General features: G+C 45.4%; 1 protein-coding gene across 3 annotated transcripts; it reads left to right on the forward strand.

The window, feature by feature from the left end:
* The first annotated feature begins 1,700 nt into the window (after positions 1 to 1,700).
* On the forward strand, positions 1,701 to 22,708 carry VPS33A (VPS33A core subunit of CORVET and HOPS complexes). 3 transcript variants are annotated; one of them, XM_077747977.1, is made up of 14 exons: positions 1,701 to 1,812; positions 3,876 to 3,941; positions 4,391 to 4,518; positions 5,396 to 5,582; positions 10,169 to 10,285; positions 11,334 to 11,508; positions 12,297 to 12,490; positions 14,149 to 14,275; positions 15,381 to 15,448; positions 16,001 to 16,138; positions 19,287 to 19,424; positions 21,605 to 21,773; positions 22,167 to 22,268; positions 22,514 to 22,708. In XM_077747977.1, exons 1-14 carry the CDS (start codon positions 1,711 to 1,713, stop codon positions 22,543 to 22,545), a joined length of 1,743 nt encoding a protein of 580 aa, XP_077604103.1. In that variant the 5' UTR covers positions 1,701 to 1,710; the 3' UTR covers positions 22,546 to 22,708. The 3 variants fall into 3 exon arrangements, with proteins under 3 accessions (XP_077604103.1, XP_077604102.1, XP_077604104.1); XM_077747976.1 differs by having other exon boundaries at positions 22,167 to 22,708; XM_077747978.1 differs by lacking the exons at positions 3,876 to 3,941; positions 4,391 to 4,518; positions 5,396 to 5,582 and having other exon boundaries at positions 22,167 to 22,708.
* The last annotated feature ends 1,499 nt before the right edge of the window (positions 22,709 to 24,207 follow it).

Genomic DNA, 24,207 nt, shown 5'->3' on the forward strand with positions numbered 1-24,207 from the left:
ATACTCTGACACTAGTCCTTGATTTCCCTACTACCCATAGGGGATTAAAAGACTCCAACTGTTAAACTTACTGTGATAATAATTTCACAATATATACTTACTGTCAAATCCTATGGTAGGGCGCCTGGGTGGCTCAGTCAGTTAAGTGTCTGACTTCCACTCAGGTCATGATCTCACAGTTCATGGGTTCGAGCCCTGTGTCCGGCTCTGTGCTGACAGCCAGCTCAGAGCCTGGAGCCTGTTTCAGATTCTGTGTCTCCCTCTCTGACCCTCCCCTGCTCACGCTGTCTCAGTCTCTCTCTCTCCTCTTTCTCTTTCTCTCAGAAATAAAACACTAAAAAAAATTTTTTTTAAATCCTGTTGTATACACCAGAAACTAATACAATGTTACATGTCAGTGATATCAATAAAAACTACAAAGAAGAAAACATTAAGGTGGGCAGTATTTATAGGGTAACTACAGCAGCATAGCAATGTTTCCAAACATCGGGTCCCTATACAAGTTAAACACCCATGTTGATCATCTTCTAGCATTGTGATCCTGTCCGAGAAGAATAGTTTACCATCTGGTCTTGCTCATTTACATGCATGCAAGCTTGGGATTTCACTAGCCTTGGGCATCTCACTTCTTCACCCTAAGTTGGGCCCTCATTTAACAGCTTGTGACAAGACCTGCTGAGACCATGTATTCTCTTACACGGTGCTAAAATAATAGACCTCAGTTGGGCTAAAAGCCTGCACACGTGACAAGAATTTGTGATATAGATTGAGAACCACTGTGAAAACCGGGCTGAGAACTCGGGCATAGAACAGTCTACACTGAGGAGAAACATTTTAAAATCTAAATGGTTTTGATGAAATCATGGAATTGAGAGTGCCAGTGTGTATATATGTATGATTCATTGTTCGGCATCATCCCCAAATTCTGCTCTTTGTTTACTCAGACTCATGATCATTGTTTAGTGAGTCCTTTCTTCATAACAAAGTGTATGTAAAGGATTGAAGAGAGCCAACCACCCGAAGAGCAAACGGTATCAAGCCTCTTTCACATCCCAAACAGCCAATTTCCGCCCTCCAAGTACTGAAACGCATGAATCATTCTAAAACAATAGTTATTAAGCAATTAAATTCCTGGCACCCTACCAAGTTTTTAAAATGAAACACGACGTAAATTCCACCCTCTTGATTTTCACAACTCAACAACCTAACATACGAATTCTACTGATGGAATGGAAACTGGATTCCACACGGGATATTATTCTGTGAAATAGAGTGCAGTGAACCTACTGGGAACAGAAAATCAGACAAATCACTCAAGTTTCTCTCAGCCGTTGTCTTTTTTGGGTAAAATTTCGCCTAGAAACTAAAAGCAAAGCGAAGGACTTTCTGACCGCTATAATTTAAGATTTCCATTATAGCGGGAAGAAGAAAGTCGCGATTTTTAAATGGGAACAAGTAGGATCCAGTCCCCGTCTCCCAATTCTCAGCGTCCATCGACTCCTAAACTGAAGCTGGGTCTGGTTGGAGCTGGGGGTCTCGGGGAGCTTCGGGGCCCAGGCAGCAGAAGGAAGCAGCAGGCGCTGGGGCCAGAAAAGACAGTAGACGCCGGCCCACCTCAGTTTCCGGGTTTAGCGTGTGGTCTGCCGCCCTGGTCACGTGAACGCGCCTCCACGTGACTGCGTTCGTGGGCGACGCCTAAGGGGAAGCAAGATGGCGGCGCACCTGTCCTACGGCCGAGTGAACCTGAACGTGCTGCGCGAGGCGGTGCGTCGCGAGCTGCGAGAGTTCCTGGACAAGTGCGCGGGAAGCAAGGTGAGCGATGGGAGGCGGCGACACTGCTTTCCGGCCTCTGGTGCCGCCTGGCCCAATCCGGTGCCCGATTGCCTGAGCTCCTGGGGTACGGGGGCCCCTGGGGCTTCCGAGGAAGGGAGCGAGCGGGACCCATGAGGCGGGGAGAGGGTCTGCTGGTCGGGCCTGGGGCGCACGCCCGGAGTCGGCGTGGCGTCGCGATTGCTTTGTTGCAACAGAGTGAGCCACTGTGGCATCCCAGGCCCTCGTGAGCCTTAGCTATGTCAGGTGCCCCTCATGCCCAGAGGGGCAGGTCTGGTGCCCCCTGGGAACAGGACGAACGGGGCGGGCGCGGCCCAAGGATGTCGCTGGGCCAGTGTCCATGCGTTACAGCGATCGTGCGTGTCGATGCTTATCGTACCTTTAAAAGCTTCTGAAGCACTAACCTCTTAGAACCAACATCTTAGAACCTGCTGCTCACACGTATTATGATAGAAGTTGTAGTTTGAGGTTTTTACGTGACTTTTCTAAGGACTGTTTCTCCTGTTAGATGTTTACCACCACCCAACACACAATTGAGTGAGAAATTGTAGATTAGGGACTTAATAGGATTTCGTCTAAATAGGATTTCGTCTAAGCGGCGTCATCTTTCTCCTCTCCCCTTAGGGTTTATCTGTCCCCCTAGGTAACTGGCAGTACAACTCCGAAAAGAAAAGGAAAACTGAGGAATCTCAGGAACTGGTCTTAGAAAGAAAAGAACTTCAAGAGATGGAGTGGGAGCTAGCGGCCATTGAGAGAAAAAAGCAGGCTAAGCCCTAGGTGCCCATTTAGGCCCAAGAAATGAGACTGAAATCTGAATAAGATCATGGATTGCATCAATGGCAATACTGTGGATGTAATATTGTGCTGTGGTTTTGCAAAATGGTACCATTGGGGGAAACTGAGCAGAGCATACAAGGGCTCTCTCTGTATTATTTCTTACAAATAAATGTTAACCGACACTTATCTCAGTAAAAATTTCAGTTAAAAGAGGGAAGAAGAGGGGTGCCTGGGTGGCTCAGTCAGTTAAGCATCCCACTTCAACTCAGGTCATGATCTCACGGTTTGTGGGTTCAAGCTCCACGTCGGGCTCTGTGCTGACAGCTCAGAGCCTGGAGCCTGCTTTGGATTCTGTGTCTCCCTCTCTCTCTCTGCCCCTCCCCTGCTCATGCTCTGTCTCTCTCTCCCTCAAAATGAATACACATTAAATAAATAGAAAGTAAATAAGTAAATAAATAAATAAGGGAAGAAGAAGAAATGACATTGGAGATTAGCAGTAAAAATATTCAAGGGGACCCAGGGCAATGACCCATGCGTTGTCAGCTGAGTTCTAGATTGGGGTCCTAGTCCTCTTACACTATATGTAAGGCCCAGAGTCCCTATGTGGTCCTGGACATGTTATTTAAACTTCCCAAACCTTTTAAAACTTTCCTCTTCTGTGAAAATAAGATTCATAATACCTATATCCAAGGTTTTAATTTTATATAATTGGATTATGTGACATTACCATATAAAACACTAGATTGAGGGGCGCCTGGGTGGCTCAGTTGGTTAAGCGTCCTATTTCAGCTCAGGTCATGATCTCAGAGTTTGTGAGGTCGAGCCCTGCATCGGGCTCTAAGCCGACAGCTCAGAGCCTGGAGCCTGCTTCGGATTGTGTCTCCCTCTCTCTCTAGCCCTTCCCTACTTATGCTCTGTCTCTCTCTGTCTCGAAAATGAAACATTAAAAATTGTTTTTACTACTAGACTGAACTGTTGCCATTGGCAGGTTCTGTCTGGTTCAGTCTACTAGTTGATACCATGACACAAATACACAACAACTACAATTCCCTCTTCCCGTTGAGGACGGTGACCCGTGACAACAGTAACATCCTTGTCCAGATCCTGTTCTTCTTTAGATTTGTAAGATCCGAATATGATTAGAGCCAATTAAATTTTTGTTAATTCAGAGTTTGAAGCAAATATTCCTACTACTTTGACTGTTGTTTTCTGTCGATGTTGAAATTCCTGATATTAACTGTAACGAGAAAGTTTCTCCCCTCCTACAGGCAATAGTTTGGGATGAGTACCTCACGGGACCATTTGGCCTGATTGCACAGTATTCACTACTGAAGGTAAATGAGCTATTTGTGTTTTGTTAGGGGATTAATAATTCTGTACTTTAGTAATAATAGGATTTTACATTTTCTCCTGAGTGATTGGCTTGCAAAGCTCTTGGGTCTTTGTAGACACGAATACTAATGCATGTCTAACATTTTTCATACAGTGGTCCATTGGCCAGCGATTTCATACTGATCCTAATTCTAGAGAAGTTACTAGCGTTGTATTATGTGACCATCACCTGGTATCATTGACAGTTCATTGTGTGAGTCATTTGAATTCAGATGCAATGGCAGTGACTTAATCTTGAAACTGTCCTTTATACATCTGGCCTTGGGGAAGCTAAATTTGGCTAACAAAGTATTAATGCACTTTTGGCTGGGAGTGGTTATGATGACTGAATCTGGATGTGATAGGTAAGGTTCAGGGTTTTTGTTAACCTTTCGTGTATGTGTTTTCCTAGGAACATGAAGTGGAAAAAATGTTCACACTTAAAGGAAGTCGTTTGCCAGCAGCTGATGTCAAGAACATTATTTTTTTTGTCAGACCCAGGCTAGAATTGATGGATATAATTGCTGAAAATGTGCTCAGGTATCTCTCAGAGCTTATGTTTGGACCAAAAGGGGTTGGTCCTTCTCAGGGTTTTAATGTCCTGAGCTCCTCATTGCAACCTTCTTGTCTTGCTAATGCATTGGAAGGGGGTCTTCTAGAAAACTGGGCAGGCGTGAAAGAGTCTAAGGGAGGAAATGAGAAGCTCATGAAATCGTTCAGACAGTTGGAGAAGGGGGTCATCATATAACCCCACTTTCAGGACAGCTAAAAATTTGGACGACTTATCAATGGTCTCTAATGGTTATATCTCTAATGGTTAAGTTATCTTTCAATACACTGTACATAGTGTGTTTGAATTTCATAAGCAAAATAAGTATGAGCTGATTAAAATTTAATACAGCCTTCAATCTATAGAGGAAGTTCTTAGCCCCATCTGCACTCTGTGGTACAGTTGATTGATGCGGCCCTTAAAATCTTAAAAGCGTATGGGCTATTGTGAGAGGCCCACTGTCAAGGAGACTAGAGGTGGAAGTCAAGAGTGATCTTTCATTTTTCTGTAAGACTGTGTCACTGCATTGGTTTGGTTAAAGAACCATCTGTTTTCAATAAGACACGGACATCCTGCTTCAATAAACCTGAGAGCTTAATGCCCCATAAATGGTTTAAGAGAAAGCTGGAAAATGCATTACGAAACACTGGCTGTGATCAATGCCTCTTTCCTGTCAGGGAAAAAAAAAAAAAGAGAGCGAGAGCAAGGGAGAACTATGACACAGCCATTTGAGTGTGTTTATCCGATGCCCATTTATTTAGCACCTGCTGTGTGCCGAGCAACAGGCCAGGCTCTAGGAATAAAATAGACGAAACAGCCTACATCTTGAAGGCGCTTGTAAGCTGAAAAATGTCACTTCTTTTGCAGCGAAGACAAACGTGGCCCAGCAAGAGATTTCCACATTTTGTTTGTGCCACGGCGAAGTTTATTGTGTGAGCAGAGGTTGAAGGATCTGGGCGTCTTGGGTTCCTTTATTCATAGAGAGGAGTACAGCCTAGACCTCATTCCATTTGATGGGGATCTCTTATCCATGGAATCGGAGGGTGCATTCAAAGTAAGTTTGATGTTGAATTTCAGACTTTATTATTTTTTAATTTTTAATTTTTTTTTAGTTTATTTATTTTGAGAGAGAGAGCACACACATGCATGTACAGGGGAGGGGCAGAGAGAGAGAGAGGAAGAGAGAATCCCAAGCAGACTCCAAGCTGTCAGTGCAGAGCCCAACGCGGGGCTCGATCCCATGAATTGTGAGATCGTGACCTGAGCCAAAATCAAGAGTCGGATGCTTAACCAGTTGAGCCACTCAGGTGCCCCTGAAGTGCTTCATTTTTTAAAATAACAGCTTTATTGAGACATAATTCGCATAGCATAAAGTCTGCCCTTCTAAAGATGCAGTTCAGGGGCGCCTGGGGGACTCAGTCTGTTGAGTGTCCAACTCTTGGTTTCGGCTCAGATCATGATCTCACGGTTGGTGAGATTGAGCCACGAGTTGGGCTCCGTGCTGACAGTGCAGAGCCTGCTTAGGATTCTCTCTCTCTCCCTCTCTCTCAGCCCCTCTTTCCTGCTCCTGTGCTCACTTTCTCTCTCAAAAATGAAATAAAATGTGCAGGTCAGTGGTTTTCAGTATATTCACAGAGTTGTGCATCCATCACCACTATCTAATTTTGGAACATTTTTATCACCCCAGAAAGAAAGCTGCTGCCCATTAGCAGTCACTGTCTCTCCCCCGGCCACCAGCAGTCCCTAGTCTAGTGCCACTTGTGTGGATTTGCCAGTTCCGGAGATTTCTTGTCAGTGAAATCATATACACGTGGTCCTTTGTGTCGGGCCTCTTTCTTAGCATCATGTTCTCCAAGCTCATCCACGTTGAACCTGGTGTCACTTGATTGCCGAACAGTATTTCTTTGTAGTGATGCCCCGTGTTTTGTTTATCATTCATCTAGATCGTGATATTTCACTTGTCAGCCATCACGGTGCTGTGAACGTTCGTACAAGGTTTTGTATGAACGTGTGTTTTCATTAGATATACCTAGAAATAGAATTGCTGGGTCATACGATAAAACTCTATGTTTAACGTTTGGGAAGCTGTCAGACTCTTCACAGGGACGGCACCATTTTCTGCTCCCGCTAGAGGTAGATGAGGGTTCCAGGCTTACATCCTCACCAACACTATTGTCTTTCCTTTTGAAGTTTGCCATCCTGGGGAGTGTGAAGCATTATCTCGTTGTGGTTTTGATTTGCGTTTCCATAGTGACCAATGATGCCGATCACCTTTTCACGTGCTTATTGGCTATTGGTATGTCTTCCTGTAGAGAAATGTCTGTTCCGCTCCCTGATACATTTTTAAAATTGGGATACTTTATCTTTTTATTAGAAGAGTTGTAAGAGTTCTTAGTATGTTCTGGATATAAGTTCTTTATCGGATACATGAATTGCAAATCTCTTCCCCCGTTCTGTGAGGGTGTTTTTTCACTTCGTAGAAGTGGTGTCCTTCAAAACACACACACAATTTTTTTTTCCACCACAAAAAAATTTTTTAAGCAGGGCGAAGCCCATTATGGGGCTTGAACTCACAACCCTGAGATCAAGACCTGAGCTGAGATCAAGAGTCAGATGCTTATCCAACTGAGCCACCAGGTGCCCCTCCAACACAAAAGTTTTTAATTTTGAAGTTCAGTTTATCAGATTTTGTCTTGTTGCTTATGCTTTTGATGTCCCATATAAGAAATCATTGCCTCAGCCGGGGTAACGAATTTACCCCTATGTTTTCTTCAAAGAATGTTATGGTTTTAGTCTTATGTTTAGGTCCTTGGCCTATGTAGAGTTCATTTTTTTTCTGATGTGAGGTAGGGATCCAACTTCATTTGCATGTGGCTATGCATTTGATTCAGCACCATTTGCTAGCAGGTGATGGTATTTTCCTCATTGAATTGTCCTGGTACCCTTGTCGAAAATCAGTTGTCCGTAAGTGTAAGGGATTTATTTCTGGTGTCACGGGTCTTTGCCATTAATCTATGTGTCTGCCCTTATGCTAGGACCATACTGTCTCAGTTACTGTGGCTTTGTAGTAAGCTTTGAAAGTGAGAGATGTGAGTCTTCCAAATTAAAGTAGTTAAATGTATCATTTTATTCTTTTAGCTTGTGCTTTTTTTAAAAATTTTTTGTTTTTGAGAGACAGAGTGCAAGTGGGGGAGGGGCAGAGAGAGAGAGAAACACACACACACACACGCACACACACACACACACAGAATCTAAAGCAGGTTCCAGGCTCTGAGCTATCAGCACAGACCCTGATGTAGGGCTTGAACTTAAGAGCAGTGAGATCATGACCTGAGCTGAAGTCGGATGCTTAACCGACTGAGCCACCCAGGCGCCCCATTAGCTTGTGCTTTTGAGTGTTAATAAATCCTTTTCCAACCTGAAGAAAATCATATATTTTCCTTGGAAAGTCTTGACGTTTTGCTCTTTGTATTTAGGTCTAATCTAACATGAATTGTGTGTTTGTAGTATGGAGTGTGTGGTGTGAGGTAGGGGCTTATTTAATTTGTTTCAAATGGGCAGCCAGTTGTTCCAGAATTGGTTTTCTCCACTGATTATTTTCAGTGTATGTTTCTAGTGAATGCGTGTGCCTTGTTCTCCAGTTCCGAAAGGTTTCTTGCAAATGTAATTTTATGTAATTGTTTTATTTATGTATTTTTATTTATATGCGTATTTGTCCCTCACTAGATGACCGCCTGGCTTGAAATTCCACAAACTCACAATAGAGTTAGGATATTTAACACAAATAATCACCCCACCACCAGTAATTTTAGAGCAAATAATTCAAGATAATATCTGTCATTAAATTTTATTTTTATGTATTTACTTCTTTTTGAGAGAGAGCGTGCCTGTGCACGCTGCAGGAGATGGACAGAGAAATGGAGAGAGAATCTTAGGCAGGCTCCGTGCCCAGCTCGCAGCCCTGTGTGGAGCTCAGTCTCACGACTCTGAGATCAGGACCTGACTTGAAGTCAAGAGTTGGACGTTTAACCGGCTGAGCGATCCAGGTGCCCTGTTGTTAATTTCAAATCTTTTTTTTAAAGATAGACTTGTAGGGGCATGTGGGTGGCTCAGTGGGTTAAGCGTCCAACTCTTGATTTCAGCTCAGGCTGTGATCTCATGGTTTGTGGGATTGAGCCTCACATCCAGCTCCATGCTAACAGCGTGGAGCCTGCTTAGGATTCTCTCTCCCTCCCTCTTCTGCCTCTCCCCTGCTGGTGCTTGTGCACGCGCGCGCTCTCTCTCTCTCAAAATAAATGAACATTAAAAAAAAGATACACTCATGAAAGAACATCTATAGTAATACAACTTTTTAAGCTAAAAATATGAATGCTATTTGGGAGATACTCCTTAATTTTTTTTCCTTGAATTTTGATCTCACTTCTGCTCTGATCAGGAGTTCTAAGTAATTTTGCCAGAAAGTGTCTCCAGACACTCTTGATCTTGGCCCATTCACTGCACTGTTAAAATACCCCAGCCCTGGACGAGCCGTCATCCATCTCTCTGCTTCAGGGAGTGACCGCACACTCACTAGCATCTTTGCAGGACAGCCCTCTGCTCTGTCTTCCTAGTTCTTCTGCTGTCCTTTCCCTCCTGGCTTTGGAGGCTAGAGACACATTGGGTGGGTGGGTGGAGGGCAGGTGTCTCGTGCTGTGTATCATTTTGACGTATGAATGGATGATATTTGTGGGGGAAAAATCCAAATAATTCCAAATAATAAAAGTTAACATTTATCAAGCACTTATTGTATATTTTAAGTGGTGGGGTTAAATGTTTTACATGCATTTTCTTCTTATTCCTTATGCTGTGTGACCTATGCTCCCTTCTACTTTCTACCAATGGGTAAGTTGAGGCACACAGAGGTTATCTCACCCAACCCAGGAAGCAGCTGGGAAGTGGCCTGGCTGGGGCCCCGATCAGGGCTGCCTGAGTCTAGAACCGTGCTCCCCCGCCCCGGATCAGATCTGAGCATTTCCCCTCCTACCTCCCAGCTGGTCTTGTGTGTATTTTATTGGCCTTTACAAAATAGACCTTGTATATTTTATATCATAAAATGTGTTTTTGAAAAACGAGATCATAATCTAAAGATGGTTCAGCCATCCCTTTTCACTTCTCAACATGTTAGAACTTTGTTGGCAGCATGTATGAGAGCCTCGGGTTTGTCAGAACCGCTAAGTGTTCTGTCGTGTGGTCCTCTAGGGCTCCGGGGGTCAAAGAATATGTGCCTTCGTGGGTGTCCGCATGGGGCCTTCCCAGAATGTCCTACCAAAGTCTACACCCGCCGCAACAAGAGAACCCATTCCCCTCATAAGTCTTTGCTAATCAGTTTACTTAAGAGCTCATAAAATACGACCTGGTGTGCTTGGTGAACACTCTTCTTCCAGAAGGCTCTGCCAGTTGCTTCCACAGCTGCATCTCCATAGCACAGCTGTTGGCCTTGTGTTCTGGACTGGCGGAGAGCAACGTGACAGAACGGTCCTGCGTCCCCAGCTTTCCCGGCAAAGTGGGAAGTATGTGGAACATCCCAGTGCCGGACAGAGGCAGGGGCCCGGCAGGCGCCTGATGACTGCGGCCCGCCAGCGACACCGTTTCTCTCCGCAGGAGTGCTACCTGGAGAGCGACCAGACAAGCCTCTACCATGCGGCCAAGGGGCTGATGACCCTGCAGGCTCTGTACGGGACAATCCCCCAGATCTTTGGGAAAGGCGAGTGTGCCAGGGTAAGAAATGGCCTGTGTTTCTGGGGTGAAGGTAGGGGTGCCCTGCTCCCCAAAACGGGAGCGATAGGAAGCTATTTACAAACGAGTAACAGTCCTGTTTGGGAATTCACCTCGTTGCCGAAAGGTGCCCGTATCCCCCGGATTGATATCCCTTGTGGACACGTCCAGGGTAGCAAAACCTTCGAGTTGTCCAACGTGCCTGCTCCCAGCTGACATCCAGTAAAGTGATGCTTTGCCTTCTTGTTTCGCCTAAACAAGTGTCCTTTTTGCCACCATATAGTGCCATGCGCTACTTAATGCCTTGTTTTTCACACTTTTGTGCTTTTTGCCGGTGATTTCACTGTTGATCGTGGCCCCGGGGGTAGTCCCAACAGCACTGTCAGTGTTCCCAAGCTCAGGAAGGTTCTGGTGTGCCATACGGAGAAAATACCTATGTTGGCTACGCTTCCTTCAGGCATGAGTTCTCGTGCTGTTGGTAATGAGTTCGTTGTTGGTGAATCACCTATATATAGTAAATAACACACATAAAACAAAGTTACACAGGGGCGCCTGGGTGGCTCAGTCGGTTAAGTGTCCGACTTTGGCCCAGGTCATGATCTCACGGTTCATGAATTCGAGCCCCGCATCAGGCTCTGTGCTGACGGCTCAGAGTCTAGAGCCTGCTTCAGATTCTGTGTCCCTCTCTCTCTCTGCCCCTCCCCCGCTTATTCTGTCTCTCTCAAAAAATAAATTTAAAAAATTATTTTAAAAAAAAAGTTACACATTGACTAGTTGATAAAAATGTTGTGACCAGAGGCTCACAGGAAACTAGCCCCGTATTTGCCCCTGGAGCAGCGGCTCCGTATTCGCTAAGTCAGTGGTCACGGTGACCGCACAGAAGTATCATGAATAACGAGAACAGACTGTATCTGAGTTCATCCTCACCGAGTAGTGGCCGGTGTTGGGCACAGGTATGTGTTCGAGCAGGCGCTTTTCTGTGTCTCTAACTGAATTTTTAAATCAGCTAATTCCCAGGAAAGTCCTACCTGATCCAATGTTTTATTTCCAGCAAGTGGCCAATATGATGATCAGGATGAAGAGAGAGTTTACAGGAAGCCAAAATTCAATATTTCCTGTTTTTGATAATCTCTTGTTGCTTGATCGAAACGTGGATTTACTGACGCCTCTTGCCACTCAGCTTACGTATGAAGGACTCATTGATGAAATTTATGGCATTCAGAATAGTAAGTAAAGCGACATCTGTGTTTACCAATAGGTCAATGGATAAAGACATCATCCAGAAGGGTTTTGTTTTTTGTTTTGTTTTATTTTTTTGAGATGCTTTCTGTGCGTGTAAATCAGAGGATATTTGAGAAGATAAGAATACGGGCTTTCACCTTTCAGACAAAGTCCAAGCAAAAACGGCTGTCGTCAGTGTCACAAGGGCTGGCCGGGTGCTTCGTGTGCAGGACTGTGCCTACCCTGTCCGTGAGCTGCGGCCACGGGCTCGATGGCCCTGCACTTCGGAGAATGTAGACCCTCCCGGCTGGCAGGCTTGTCAGAGAGGTGGCCTTTGCCCTGGGTGTGGGGAGAGGTGGGTGTAGAGAGGGCGCAGCGCAGGGCAGACTGCGTCGTAAATGCAGGGACGCCACAGGAGAGATTGCCGTGGGGTGCTTCCAGGGAAGGGCGGAAAGTCGAGGTGGGGGTACCAGATGGAAGACTGGCGAGGCCGGCTCGCGGTTGTGGGATTAGGTCAGAGGCCACGAACCTCTAGGTTTGGCTTTGGCCCACTTGTTTTTATCAGCATTTAAAATTTTAGAAACATTTAGTAATAACCCTGATTGATTTATTTGTGATCACAGCGTACCTTGATCGTGGGAAAAACCAAAACCTCTGTGCTATATGCCATTTTCCCCTAAAGCCAAGGGCTTCCTTCTCTCCTGAGTTGGAAAATTCCGTTTTGTGTCTGGGCACTCGGTCGGTTCTGCCAGTAAATGCACCCAGGCACCCATCTCCTTCCGTTGTGGCTCAGGTTATGTGAAGTTACCTCCGGAGAAATTTGCACCTAAGAAACAGGGCGATGGAGGGAAGGACCTTCCCACGGAAGCAAAGAAGCTTCAGCTGAATTCTGCAGAGGAACTGTATGCTGAGATCCGAGACAAAAACTTCAACGCGGTGGGCTCCGTGCTTAGCAAGAAAGCAAAGGTGATCTCCGCAGCGTTTGAGGTGAGGCGGCTGGGCTGTCATGCTGCAGCCTCAAGGTCACAGGCTAGACTGCCCAGCCCGCGAGGAGGGGCGGAGTCCCAGTGGGCGTACATTTCTCTCCTGAGGAGCTGTGCTTGCATTCGGTCCCGGGAGGGGGGAGCTGGGGGGGCTGGGGGGGCAAGGGCTTCTTTTAGAACTCGCTCCCAGACCCATGACAGAAGGTTCTGAGTTCACTCCTCTTTGGCAAGGTGGCAGGAGCCTTGTGTGTTATTCACAAACTTGTGTCGTAAGTATTTGCTTTACCCTCTTCTTTTTTAAAAAAAAAATGTCTTTTTAATGTTTTATTTATTTCTGAAAGAGAGAGAGAGAGAGACAGTGTGACCAGGGGAGGGGCAGAGAGAGAGGGAGACACAGAATCTGAAGCAGGCTCCAGGCTCCGAGCAGTCAGCACACAGCCCGACGTGGGGCTCAAACTCACGAACTGTGAGATCATGACCTGAGCCGAAGTTGGACGCTTAACCGACTGAACCACCCAGGCGCCCCATGCCCTCTTATTTTTCATGATTTCCTACCTCACACCAGATGGGGCCAGCTGGGCCATAAATAAAGGATCCCCTATAATTGACCTCGCAGCTCAGGATGAAGTTTAAGCCAGGATGCGGGTGACGGGGGAGCCCCGCAGATGTAGGAAGTGATAATGAGAGAGGCAGGTTCATTTTCTCCTTCCTGCCTCCTCTCGCCCAGCCACTGGGTTATTCTTGGGGGAGCTCAATTTGGAAACATGGAAATTCAGGAAGATGATAAACTCTGAATATTTAGACTTTGGAAACATAAGCTGGGAGAATTTCTGAAAACTAATTTTCCAGCGAGTATGTATTAGATTTCATCTTTCTTAGGGGTTATATTTATTAATTGATTTTCATATAATTTTTTAATGTTTTATTTATTTTTGAGAGAGAGAGAGAGACAGAGTGTGAGCAGGGGAGGGTCAGAGAGAGAGGGAGACACAGAATCGGAAGCAGGCTCCAGGCTCTGAGCTGTCAGCACAGAGCCCGATGCGGGGCTCTAACAAACCACAAGGTCATGATTTGAGCCAAAGTCAGACGCTTAACTGACTCAGCCACCCAGGCACCCCTGATTTTCATATTTTTGAAGTTCCTTTTGGTTTAAATGATTAAGTTTTGCCAAAAGAAAAATCCCATCACTAAGCAAGGTTCACATTTCCATGTACAATATTCAAGATTGAGATCCAGCAGTAAGAATGATTTTTTTTAATTACTATTATAGAGGATACTTTTTGCTGTTTACGTTCCCGTCCTGATGTAGTGTTTCTGTGTTTTACTCGGAAGCGTTTGTGGGTAACCTAATACTGTCCCCCACAAATACTCCATTGATACTCCAGAGTCTGCAAATACCACTCACGATCTGAGTCCGGGCAGAGGGGGAGAAACCCTCACACATTTGCTCTCTGAACTCCTGACACAGTCATCAGGCACCACAAACTCCTCTTTCCTGTTTCCCTCATAAGGCGGGAGCTGGGTTTGGCCTGCTTTATTTGTCTTCCGTTCTTTCTTTCACACGGATAATAAGTGAAACATCCTCTGAGCCACACGCAGCACAGAGCGCTTTAAAAATAAAGCGTCTCCCCTGCTGACAGGCTGCTGTTTCATCCATTTCAGGAAAGGCACAACGCAAAGACGGTCGGGGAGATCAAGCAGTTCGTGTCCCAGCTGCCCCACATGCAGGCAGCGAGAGGCTCGCTTGCAAACCACACGTCGATTGCAGAGTTAATCAAAGACGTTACCAGTGAGTGTCCTCGCGAGGGACGGTTTTCATCTGGGGCCAGTTTGTGCACCCCGGGGTCATTGTCACTATGACACCTCCTGGGGAAAGGCAGCTCTGTTTTCACACGTTATTTGCAGTGTTCCTTAAGTGTATGCACTTGATGTTCATAGTAAGAACGTTCCTTTTGCAGTGAACTCATTTCTTCCCGCTATTAAAATATTATAATCCTAAGGCAAAGTACTTGGAAGAGTGATGAAAGAAAAAAAACTCTTATGTGAGTTTGCCGCCACAGTGAGGCTCTGTTTTTTCAGTCTGGTGTTTTCCCTCTTGCTAAGGGTTATTGAATTGGAGCAATGTGATGTTTCTACTTCTGTTTTGGTTTTTCCCTTGAAAACCTCCTGCAGAATTGGTAGATCACATGCTGAGTATTTTGAAGGAGCTCAGAAGAGGTATATTAAACCAAAGACAAGTTTATTCCTAAAACATGGGTGCTGGTATTATGAAGTAGACTTTGAGTCTGAAGTAAAACATGGTGTTAGAAAAATCAGTCTTTTGTTTTCATGTTAATAGAAATCAGTTAGAACTGATGGTAGTGAAGTGCTGGGGGATTAGCTTTCCCTGTTACTAGGGTATAGTTCTTGAGATCTGTGTTGAGTCCTGAGGATTGCCAAGGGGTACAGCGATCAGCTACATCTTGATGTAATTTGGGAAGATAGAGTTGTAGGATTTTCCATGTTTTTAGAAGATTGTTTTCAGATGACATTTGTTCGATTTAAAAAAATTTTTTTTTTATATTTATTCACTTTTGAGAGAGAGAGACACAGAGCATGATCAGGGGAGGGGCAGAGAGAGAGGGAGACATAGAATCCCCAGGCTCTTAGCTGTCAGCACAGAGGCCAATGCAGGGCTCGAACTCATGAGCTGTGAGATCATGACCTGAGCTGAAGTCAGATGCTTACCGGCTGAGTCCCCCAGGCGCCCCTCCGATGACAATTTGAACCTTTCGTTTCCTTGCTTTTTTTGCACGTCTTGTTTCTTAATCATCATCTGTGCAGAAAGGTACAGTGCTCAAATAAATCACCATTTACTTAATTTCTAAGCTGCAAATTTGCTAATTGCATTTTAGCCTCTGAAGACTTCTTTGATAAACTAACAGTGGAGCAGGAGTTTATGTCTGGAATAGACACTGATAAGGTATGTGAACAATGAACTAACAAATAATTGATGGTTTATCAAACGTAAGATTATAGCTAGGAAAGTAGTTGCTTTGACTCCCATGCCTGGCCTAGGTGTTTTTAAGAGCAAGTGCAAAATGTGAACATCTAGGTTTCATCAAGTAGTGCAAGGTGTTTTCTGTAGTACACAGAGTGGTGAAGACCCTGCCCCTGAGATCAGCAGTCTTTCAGGCCTGTGGTAGAGAAGTTAAGAGATGTGCTTTCTGGGGGAATTGGGTCATATAATTCCTTTAAATATCCACTTCTGTTCATATGTTTAAAATTATTCAGCTTATGGAAATTCTTCTTTTCTAAAAAAGTTCCTGTTATTTTGTGGTCCATAAATCACTGTAATAGTTGAGATCAACCATCACACACGCCCAGACTCCCTGCAGCCTCTCGGGAAGTGGTGCACAGCTGGGCGTTTGTGTCGCCGAAGTGCATCCTCCGCTTTGAAAAATAATAGTAAATATCAAGTTCTTTAGGTCCCCAAACCAGATGGTGGTTTGCAGACGCATATATTTGTTTTCAGGTCAACAGTTACATTGAAGATTGTATTGCCCAAAAGCACCCGCTGATCAAGGTGTTAAGACTAGTTTGCCTCCAGTCTGTATGCAACAGTGGATTGAAACAGAAAGTTTTGGATTATTACAAAAGAGAAATTCTCCAGGTCAGTATGTTTTAAGTTACGAATTTACCAAGGGAGAAAACAGCTTTTTAGAAATTTATGTATTTATTTTTAATAGTTTATTGTCAAGTTGGTTTCCATATAACACCCAGTGCTCATCCCCGCAAGTGCCCTCCTCCGTGCCTATCACCTCCCTTCCCCTCCCCCCCACCCCTATCAGCCCTCAGTTTGTTCTCGGCATTCAAGAGTCTCTCATGGTTTGCCTCCCTCCCTCTCCCNGGCACTTGGGTGGCTCAGTCGGTTAAGCGTCCCGACTCTTGATCTCAGTTCAGGTCTTGATCTCAGGGTTATGAGTTTGGGCCCTGTGTTGGGCTCTGTGCTGGGTGGGAAGCCTACTAAAACAAAAACCAAAAACCTTTAAAAAAATTTTTTTAGGGACGCCTGGGTGGCTCAGTCGGTTAAGCATCTGACTTCAGCTCAGGTCATGATCTCACATTCATGAGTTCGAGCCCCACATTGGGCTCTGTGCTGACAGCTCAGAGCCTGGAGCCTGTTTCAGATTCTGTGTCTCCCTCTCTCTCTGACCCTCCCCTGCTCGCACTGTCTCTCTCTGACTCTCAAAAATAAATAAAAAACATTAACAAATTTTTTTTAATTAAAAAAAGTTTCTTTTAATGTTCATTTATTTTTGAGAGAGAGAGTATGAGTGGCAGAGGACAGAGAGAGATGGAGACAGGATCTGACATAAGCTCCAGGCTCTGAGCTGTCATGACAGCACAGAGACCAACATAGGGCTCAAACCCGCGAGCCACAATATCATAACCTGAACCAAAGATGGACGCTTAACCGACTGAGCCACCCAGATGCCCTCAAACCAAAAACCTTCTTAATTAAAGCTCCTATTTTGGTATATTGTTTCCACTATCTTTTAAATTTTGTAACACCTAGAGGGGTTGTCCTTGGTATTGATCACTATTTACTGTGTTTGCATTAATGACAGCTGATGTTTATTGAGCATTTACTGTGTGCCAGGCTCTAGTGAAAGAGCTTTATTGGGGCGGCTGGGTGGCTCAGTTGGTTGAGTGTCTGACTTCAGCTCAGGTCATGATCTTGCGGTTCATGAGTTCGAGCCCATCTCAGGCTCTGTGCCGACAGCTCAGAGAACTGAGGCTTGCTTCAGATTCTCTGTCTCCTTCTCTCTCTGCCCCTCCCCTGCTCATGCTTGCGCGCTCTCTCTCTCTCTCACTCTCTCTAAAATAAACAAATATTAACATTTTTTAATTAAAAAAAGAGCTTTATTGTATTCATTTGTTTGACCTTCACTACAGCCCTGGGAGTTAGATACTGCTATCATCCCCATTTTTGGGGTGAAAACACTGAGACACAGAGTAGTTACATAGCTTGCCCAAGGTCACCCAGCTAGTCAGTGGCAGAGTCAGTGCCAACACCCAGAGAACTGGGGTCAGGTACCCATGCTCTTAACCAGATTGCATTTGATTCAAGAAGGGACCTTTCTGCAAATTTTCTGATAATTCCTTAGCAGACTTACTTATATTAAGCCTGTTTTCTTCATAATTAGGGAAAAACCAACTTTATTTTAAAAAGTCCTCCCATCTGGGGGGTGCCTGGGTGGCTCAGTCAGTTAATCATGCAACTTCAGCTCAGGTCATGGTCTCAGTGTTTGTGAGTTCGTTGAGCCCCGCGTCGGGCTCTGTGCTGGCAGCTCAGAGCCTGGAGCCCGCTTCAGATTCTGTGTCTCCCTTTCTCTCTGCTTCTCCCTCACTCATGCTCTGTCTCTCTCTGTCTCTTAAAAATAAATAAACATTAAAAAAATTTTTTTAATTCTCCCATCTGTTTGAAAATGTCTCAGGGAGTGTTTATTTGGTATTACCATCCACGGTTAAGTACATGATTGTCAAAACTAAATGCTCATTCAGGTTTTTTTTTTATTATTTTGTGTTTTAAAAAATTATACAGGTAATACATGGATTCTTATCATGAGAGTCAAATCAGATGAAGTATCTGGAGCAAAATGGGATCCTTCCCGCACCGCACTCACACCGCCTCCCTCCCCAGTCAGGACCAGTGGCAACAGTTTGGTTTGTGTGCTTGCACACTCCTCTTCCCGTTTATGTACAAAGAATATTTACATACACAGAGTTTGGGGCAAGACTGGCTGGATCCATGTCTCAGCTCTGCTACTCAGTAGCGGTGTGACCTTGGGCCAGTTATTTATAAAATGGTTATTGTCTCCTCTATACAGTGGAGACAACAATACTACCTACCTCATTGGCTTATGAGAAAGATCACTGAGTTAATGTATGCAAAGCTCTTAGAACAGAATACTGCCCACACCCCCACCCCGAAAGTATTATGTAAGTGTTGGCCATTACTATTACTATTTGCTGTATCTTTTTTAAAACGAAGTAAAATCCTACTGTACACAGTATTCTATCATGATATTTTTTGTCCTTAAGAATATATCCAGATCTTTCTTTTTTTTTTTTTAATTTTTTTAATGTTTATTTCTAGGAGAGAGAGAGAGAGACAGTGTGAGCAGGGGAGGGTCAGAGAGAGAGGGAGTCACAGACTGAAACAGGCTCCAGGCTCTGAGCTGGCAGTCNCTTAACCGACCTAGCCACCCAGGCGCCCCTATCCAGATCTTTCTTATTGGGGTGTGTAGATGTGCCTCATTTTTGTTTTTTAATGTCTAATTATATCCCATATAACTACATAATTTATTTGTAAATGGGAAGATATGTATTGTGGAGTACATGACACATTCATTTATTTGATGCTCACTTAAGCTGGGTCTATAGATTCTGACTTTAAAGTAAAACCTTCAGGGACACGCGTCGGGCTCTGTGCTGACAGCTCTGAGCCTGGAGCCTGCTCGGATTCTGTGTCTCTGTCTCTCTGCTCCTCTCCCGCTTGTGCTCTCTCTCAAAATAAATAAACATTAATAAAGTAAAAACCGTAAATTCCTCTTTGAAACAGTGAGCTGGATTCGTTTTAGTGAGAAGCAGGTGTCATCCTCCGCTCCGCCCCTGCGCCCGTAGAATCGTTACATGGACTTCGGTAACGTGCCCTCCAGTACGAACTGAATTGATCTGTGGGAAGCGCTCTTTTTAGAAAGTGGCAGAAACCCTTTTCCTGATCTGACATCAGTGCCAAACGACTTCTCTTGCAGACGTACGGCTATGAGCACATACTGACCTTACATAACCTAGAGAAGGCTGGCCTGCTGAAACCACAGTCGGGGGGCAGAAACAATTACCCAACGATCCGGAAAACGTTACGCCTCTGGATGGATGATGTAAACGAACAGGTACAACACGCCCCTCCACTTCAACTCCGTTTACCTACTGGTTAATGGTTCGTTGTGACCACATAAGGCACTTGATTTATACATCCACCTTGCGTTTTCTAGAAAATAATTTTCTGATGTGTTTGAAAATCATGCGTTGATGTGTTACATCTCCCAGAGTCCCAGCAGGGAACAGAGAGGGTGCTCTCACAGGGGGTCGTTTGACAAGTTTCCTGGGGGGCGCCTGGGTGGCTCAGTCGGTTAAGCGTCCGACTTCGGCTCAGATCATGATCTCACGGTTCGTGGGTTCGAGCCCCATGTAGGGCTTTGCGCTGGCAGCTCACAGCCTGGAGCCTGTTTCAGATTCTGTGTCTCCCTCTCTCTCTGACCCTTCCCTGCTCATGCTGTCTGTCTCTCTCTCTCTCAGAAATAAATAAAACATTAAAAAAAAAAAAAAAAAAACAAGTTTCCTGGGATGTGGGCAGGGTGGGAGCCAGTGAAAGGTGTGCAGTGGAGTGTCCTTACCCTCCTGGGCCTGAGGGCAAGGAGAGGGAGCTGTTGCAGAAACCCGTTCCAGAACCTGGAGAAAAGAGCTGTGTGGAGAGGCCGTCGGACAAGGTGAGGGATGAGAGTCTGTGGTTGAGAGACACAGCCAGCCTCCCGCAGTGTTGCAGAGAGGAAGCCAGGGCAGTAAAACCCTGACGCCACTTGCCAGGTTCCATGCCGTGCCTCCCATCGGCCAACCCCAAAGAAGGTATGGAGGAGGTTCCCTCCACACCTAACCCAGGTTTTCCCTCAGAAGGAACCGGTTTTTACCTACCCTTCCAGGAAGATTCTGTGTATCTACTGACATTTTAACATAAGTGATGAGTATTTTCTACCACTGACCCTCAAAGCAGGTGCACTTTGCTTTGCATTTATTATTGATGCCAGTCTTTCTAAATTTCTTTTTCTTATTTTTTTTTTTTGGACTTTCATAGGCATTTTATCAGACCGCGTCCTGCAACAAAAGCTAGTAGTTAAAAAGTCTCCTCTTCCAATGACAAAATGGGATTGATTATCTTTCCCCGGTGAAAATATACTTTTAATTTCTATGTTGTAAAGTGTAAACACTATATTACTCCCACTCTCTCAGTGTTCTTTTTTTTTTTTTTAATGTTTATTTTTGAGAGAGAGAGAGAGAAAATGAGTGGGGGATGAAGCACGCTCTGTGCTGACAGCAGCAAACCCANTTTTGGACTTTCATAGGCATTTTATCAGACCGCGTCCTGCAACAAAAGCTAGTAGTTAAAAAGTCTCCTCTTCCAATGACAAAATGGGATTGATTATCTTTCCCCGGTGAAAATATAGATACTTTTAATTTCTGTGTTGTAAAGTGTAAACACTATATTACTCCCACTCTCTCAGTGTTCTTTTTTTTTTTTTTAATGTTTATTTTTGAGAGAGAGAGAGAGAAAATGAGTGGGGGATGAAGCACGCTCTGTGCTGACAGCAGCAAACCCAGTGCGGGGCTTGAACCCATGAACCATAAGATTGTGACCTGAGCTGAGGGTGGACGCTCAACCGACTGAGCCACCCAGGACCCCCTCTCTCACTGTTCCGATCTGCCTCTCTCCATTCCAATCACCACTTAGCCCTGTATCTTGAAGATCCTTCTGCGATCTACCTCATTCTTTTCTGTAAATTTTCTTTTTTGAATTGTTGCATAGCGATTTTGTGGATAAACCTTAATTTACGACTTAACAGATTTCTCTTGCTAGAACTTCAGGTTGTTTCCAGTCGTTTGCTAGCACCCACAGGGTTGCAGTTTATCCGTGTGTGCTTTGGTCTGTTCTGGTACAAGCTCCAATGTAGAGTAAATACCTAAAAGTGGAACGGCCAGGTTCAAGGGTAATGCTCGTTGTTACTCAGCCAGAGAGTGCCGGGTTATCCTCCGAGAAGTTTATTGCCAAACCAAATAAATATTTCATGGCCAGTGCCTAGAGATGGTTTGAGTGACTTTTTCAAGATCTGAGTCAGAAGTGAACTTCTGGCAGCTTGGAATCGGAGCCCAGCTGGGGTCGATTGGAGCAGGACATGACCGGAGTTTGTGTTTCTGCCTTTACAGGCACATCACGTAATCTGGGGTTCCCCACAAGGCCACTGTTCACTGGCTCTGTGTCTCTGTATCTAAAAGCTCTTTCCCTTTAATTATTTAACAGAACCCCACAGACATATCCTACGTGTACAGTGGCTATGCCCCTCTCAGCGTGCGGCTGGCCCAGCTGCTGTCCCGGCCGGGCTGGCGAAGTATCGAGGAAGTTCTCCGCATACTCCCGGGGCCCCACTTTGAAGAACGGCAGCCGCTGCCCACGGGACTGCAAAAGAAACGTAAGTGTGTGGCCAGTATCTGCGACTGCGTACCGCTGGCGTGGTTTTCATGGAGGATGCAGTTGCTGAATAAAGCGCGGCCATAAAGTGCCCAGGACTCAGAATCCAGTACCCCTCTTTTCTTAGTTGCTGATGGACAGTGTGGGCGCCAGAAGCCGCCCAGCTGCAGGAGCGACAGCTCTTACCCTCTGGTAAGACTACTACCTTCTCCGTAGTCAGAGAAAATGCTGGGATCCAAATCGTGCTCCTGACTGTCAGCTGAACTGTCTGCACCAAGACGCAGTTACAGTTACCTTTTTTTTCCCCGCCTTACAAATGATGCCCTTTTTTAAGACGTGGGAAGAGAAACACCCATAATAAGTAATTCTTAATTCTGACATGTTTCCATTTTAGGTCAACCGGGAGAAAACCGAGTCACTCTGATATTCTTCCTCGGGGGTGTAACCTTTGCTGAAATTGCCGCCCTGCGATTTCTCTCCCAGTTGGAAGATGGAGGTACAGAATATGTCATTGCCACCACGAAGCTAATGAATGGGGCCAGCTGGATCGAGTCTCTAATGGAAAAACCTTTCTAGGGTGATCAGAGTCGACTTGAGTGAACCGCAAAATAAGCTCCTTGAGAAAGGCCGCCATAAGGGAGGGAAACCTCAGTGAGGAAGAACAGAGGGATACAGAATTTACTTCGGGGGTCAGCTTTTAAATTACACGGTTTTCTCCTTTCTGCTTCTCATTTCTGGAAGAGAGAAGACCAGAAGAGAATCTACCTGGGTAAAAGTAACACCAGCTGTTAACATCCGAAGCTCAGGACCGTCCTCAGAGACCTCTGGAAACGTGGAGGACAGTGGGGTGGGTAATCCGCAGCTGCACACGGGGGCCACTTCTTGAAATAAGAAGGCAGGGACTGAGGAAGTAAAAATAAAAACTAGAAGGTTTCACCCCTGACAAATAGTACCATCTTTCCCGGAGGCACATCACGCCCGGGCCAGTGGCTGGGTGTTGGGGCAAGAGCCAGGCTTCTCATGGAGTTGAGATTTCTTTCTCCACAAGTGACACGTTACATTCGGTGTCACCGTCCTCTGTCTTATCTGACCATTAAGGCAAGTGTTGTTCCTTCCACTTTCTGCTTTCAGTTCCTCTGCTTCGATGAAGCAAGGGGTGTGGAGGGACTTCTTTCTCCAAATCAAAGTTTATCTGTCGTCTGTCTGACCACCTAAATTCCTGTGGCTCCCGTACTTATCAAGGGCCTTTTATATTGAGGGGCGTGAGGGTTGGGGAGCAGCTTCCTGANCGCTTCGATGAAGCAAGAGGTGTGGAGGGACTTCTTTCTCCAAATCAAAGTTTATCTGTCTGTCTGACCACCTAAATTCCTGTGGCTCCCGTACTTATCAAGGGCCTTTTATATTGAGGGGCGTGAGGGTTGGGGAGCAGCTTCCTGAGAATTTTCTCAGACGCTTTTCCAGGACACTTGCTTAGTGCACGGGTTACTCACTCCAAGACGTTTCAGTGGTAGATGCCTCCGCGGGGGCTCAGTTTTCTTCCCTGGCCATCCTGCGCCCCAGCCTCCAGCTCGTCCCGTCCCACTTGGAGCAGTGGTGAGTCTTCAGCCTTTGCCAGCGCCATCTCCACGGTAACTGCACCGCGTACTTCTGTGTGGCCGCCCCACACTCAGCCTCTGGCAAAGCACAGCTCCGTTTCAGTCCCTGGTCCGGTGACCTCGGCCTCGTGTGGTGCAGCTTGTCGATGGTCTTGGGGACCCGCTGCTCCTGCAGGAGACGGTTAGTAGCTGTGGGGCAGAGGAGTGGGATGTTGGTGGAGAGGCTGGAACTGGGTGTGTGTTCCCTGCCTCCCCCCTGCTCCATCCCAACATCTGGAAGAGTTAAATCCAAGGAGGGGACCAAATTGATGGCATCATAGCCCTAGCACAAGTCTCCCTTCTGCTCTGGGAGAACACGGTCGGCATCCCTTCTTGGGCAAGGTGTGGTTTCTGTTATTAATTAATAAGCGTACATGTTTTTTTTTCTCACTTTGTTTCATTAATGAAATTCTGTTAGCTCATTGCATGTCACCAGTGAAAGAGAAATTCTGTAATAAAAAAGTCTCTTTAAGAGTGAGGTATAGAGGGGCGCCTGGGTGGTTCAGTTGGTTGAGCATCCGACTTAGGCTCAGGTCATGATCTCACAGTTCGTAGATTCGAGCCCCGCGTCGAGCTCTGTGCTGACAGCTCAGAGCCTGGAGCCTGTTTCAGATTCTGTGTCTCCCTCTCTCTCTGACCCTCCCCTGCTCATGCTATCTCTCTCTCTCTCCCTCTCTCAGAAATAAATAAAACATTAAAAAAAAAAAAAAAGAATGAGGTGTAGGAAAGGTCATTATTTAAGAGACTTCCTTCTCATGCATTCAGTTTGGCCTTGACCTTCAGTATTTGGAAAATGGTCTT

Source organism: Crocuta crocuta, unplaced genomic scaffold (genome assembly GCF_008692635.1).
Source record: "Crocuta crocuta isolate KB4526 unplaced genomic scaffold, BGI_CrCroc_1.0 scaffold29, whole genome shotgun sequence".
Lineage (NCBI taxonomy): Eukaryota > Metazoa > Chordata > Mammalia > Carnivora > Hyaenidae > Crocuta > Crocuta crocuta.

What these genes read in the sequence shown, in the direction of transcription:
- VPS33A (XM_077747976.1), top strand. Translation starts at nt 1,711, where the DNA reads ATGGCGGCGCACCTGTCCTACGGCCGAGTGAACCTGAACGTGCTGCGC. An exon ending in CACAGTATTCACTACTGAAG is followed by an intron (nt 3,942 to 4,390) that starts GTAAATGAGCTA and finishes GTGTTTTCCTAG; the next exon opens with GAACATGAAGTGGAAAAAAT. An exon ending in AATCGGAGGGTGCATTCAAA is followed by an intron (nt 5,583 to 10,168) that starts GTAAGTTTGATG and finishes TTCTCTCCGCAG; the next exon opens with GAGTGCTACCTGGAGAGCGA.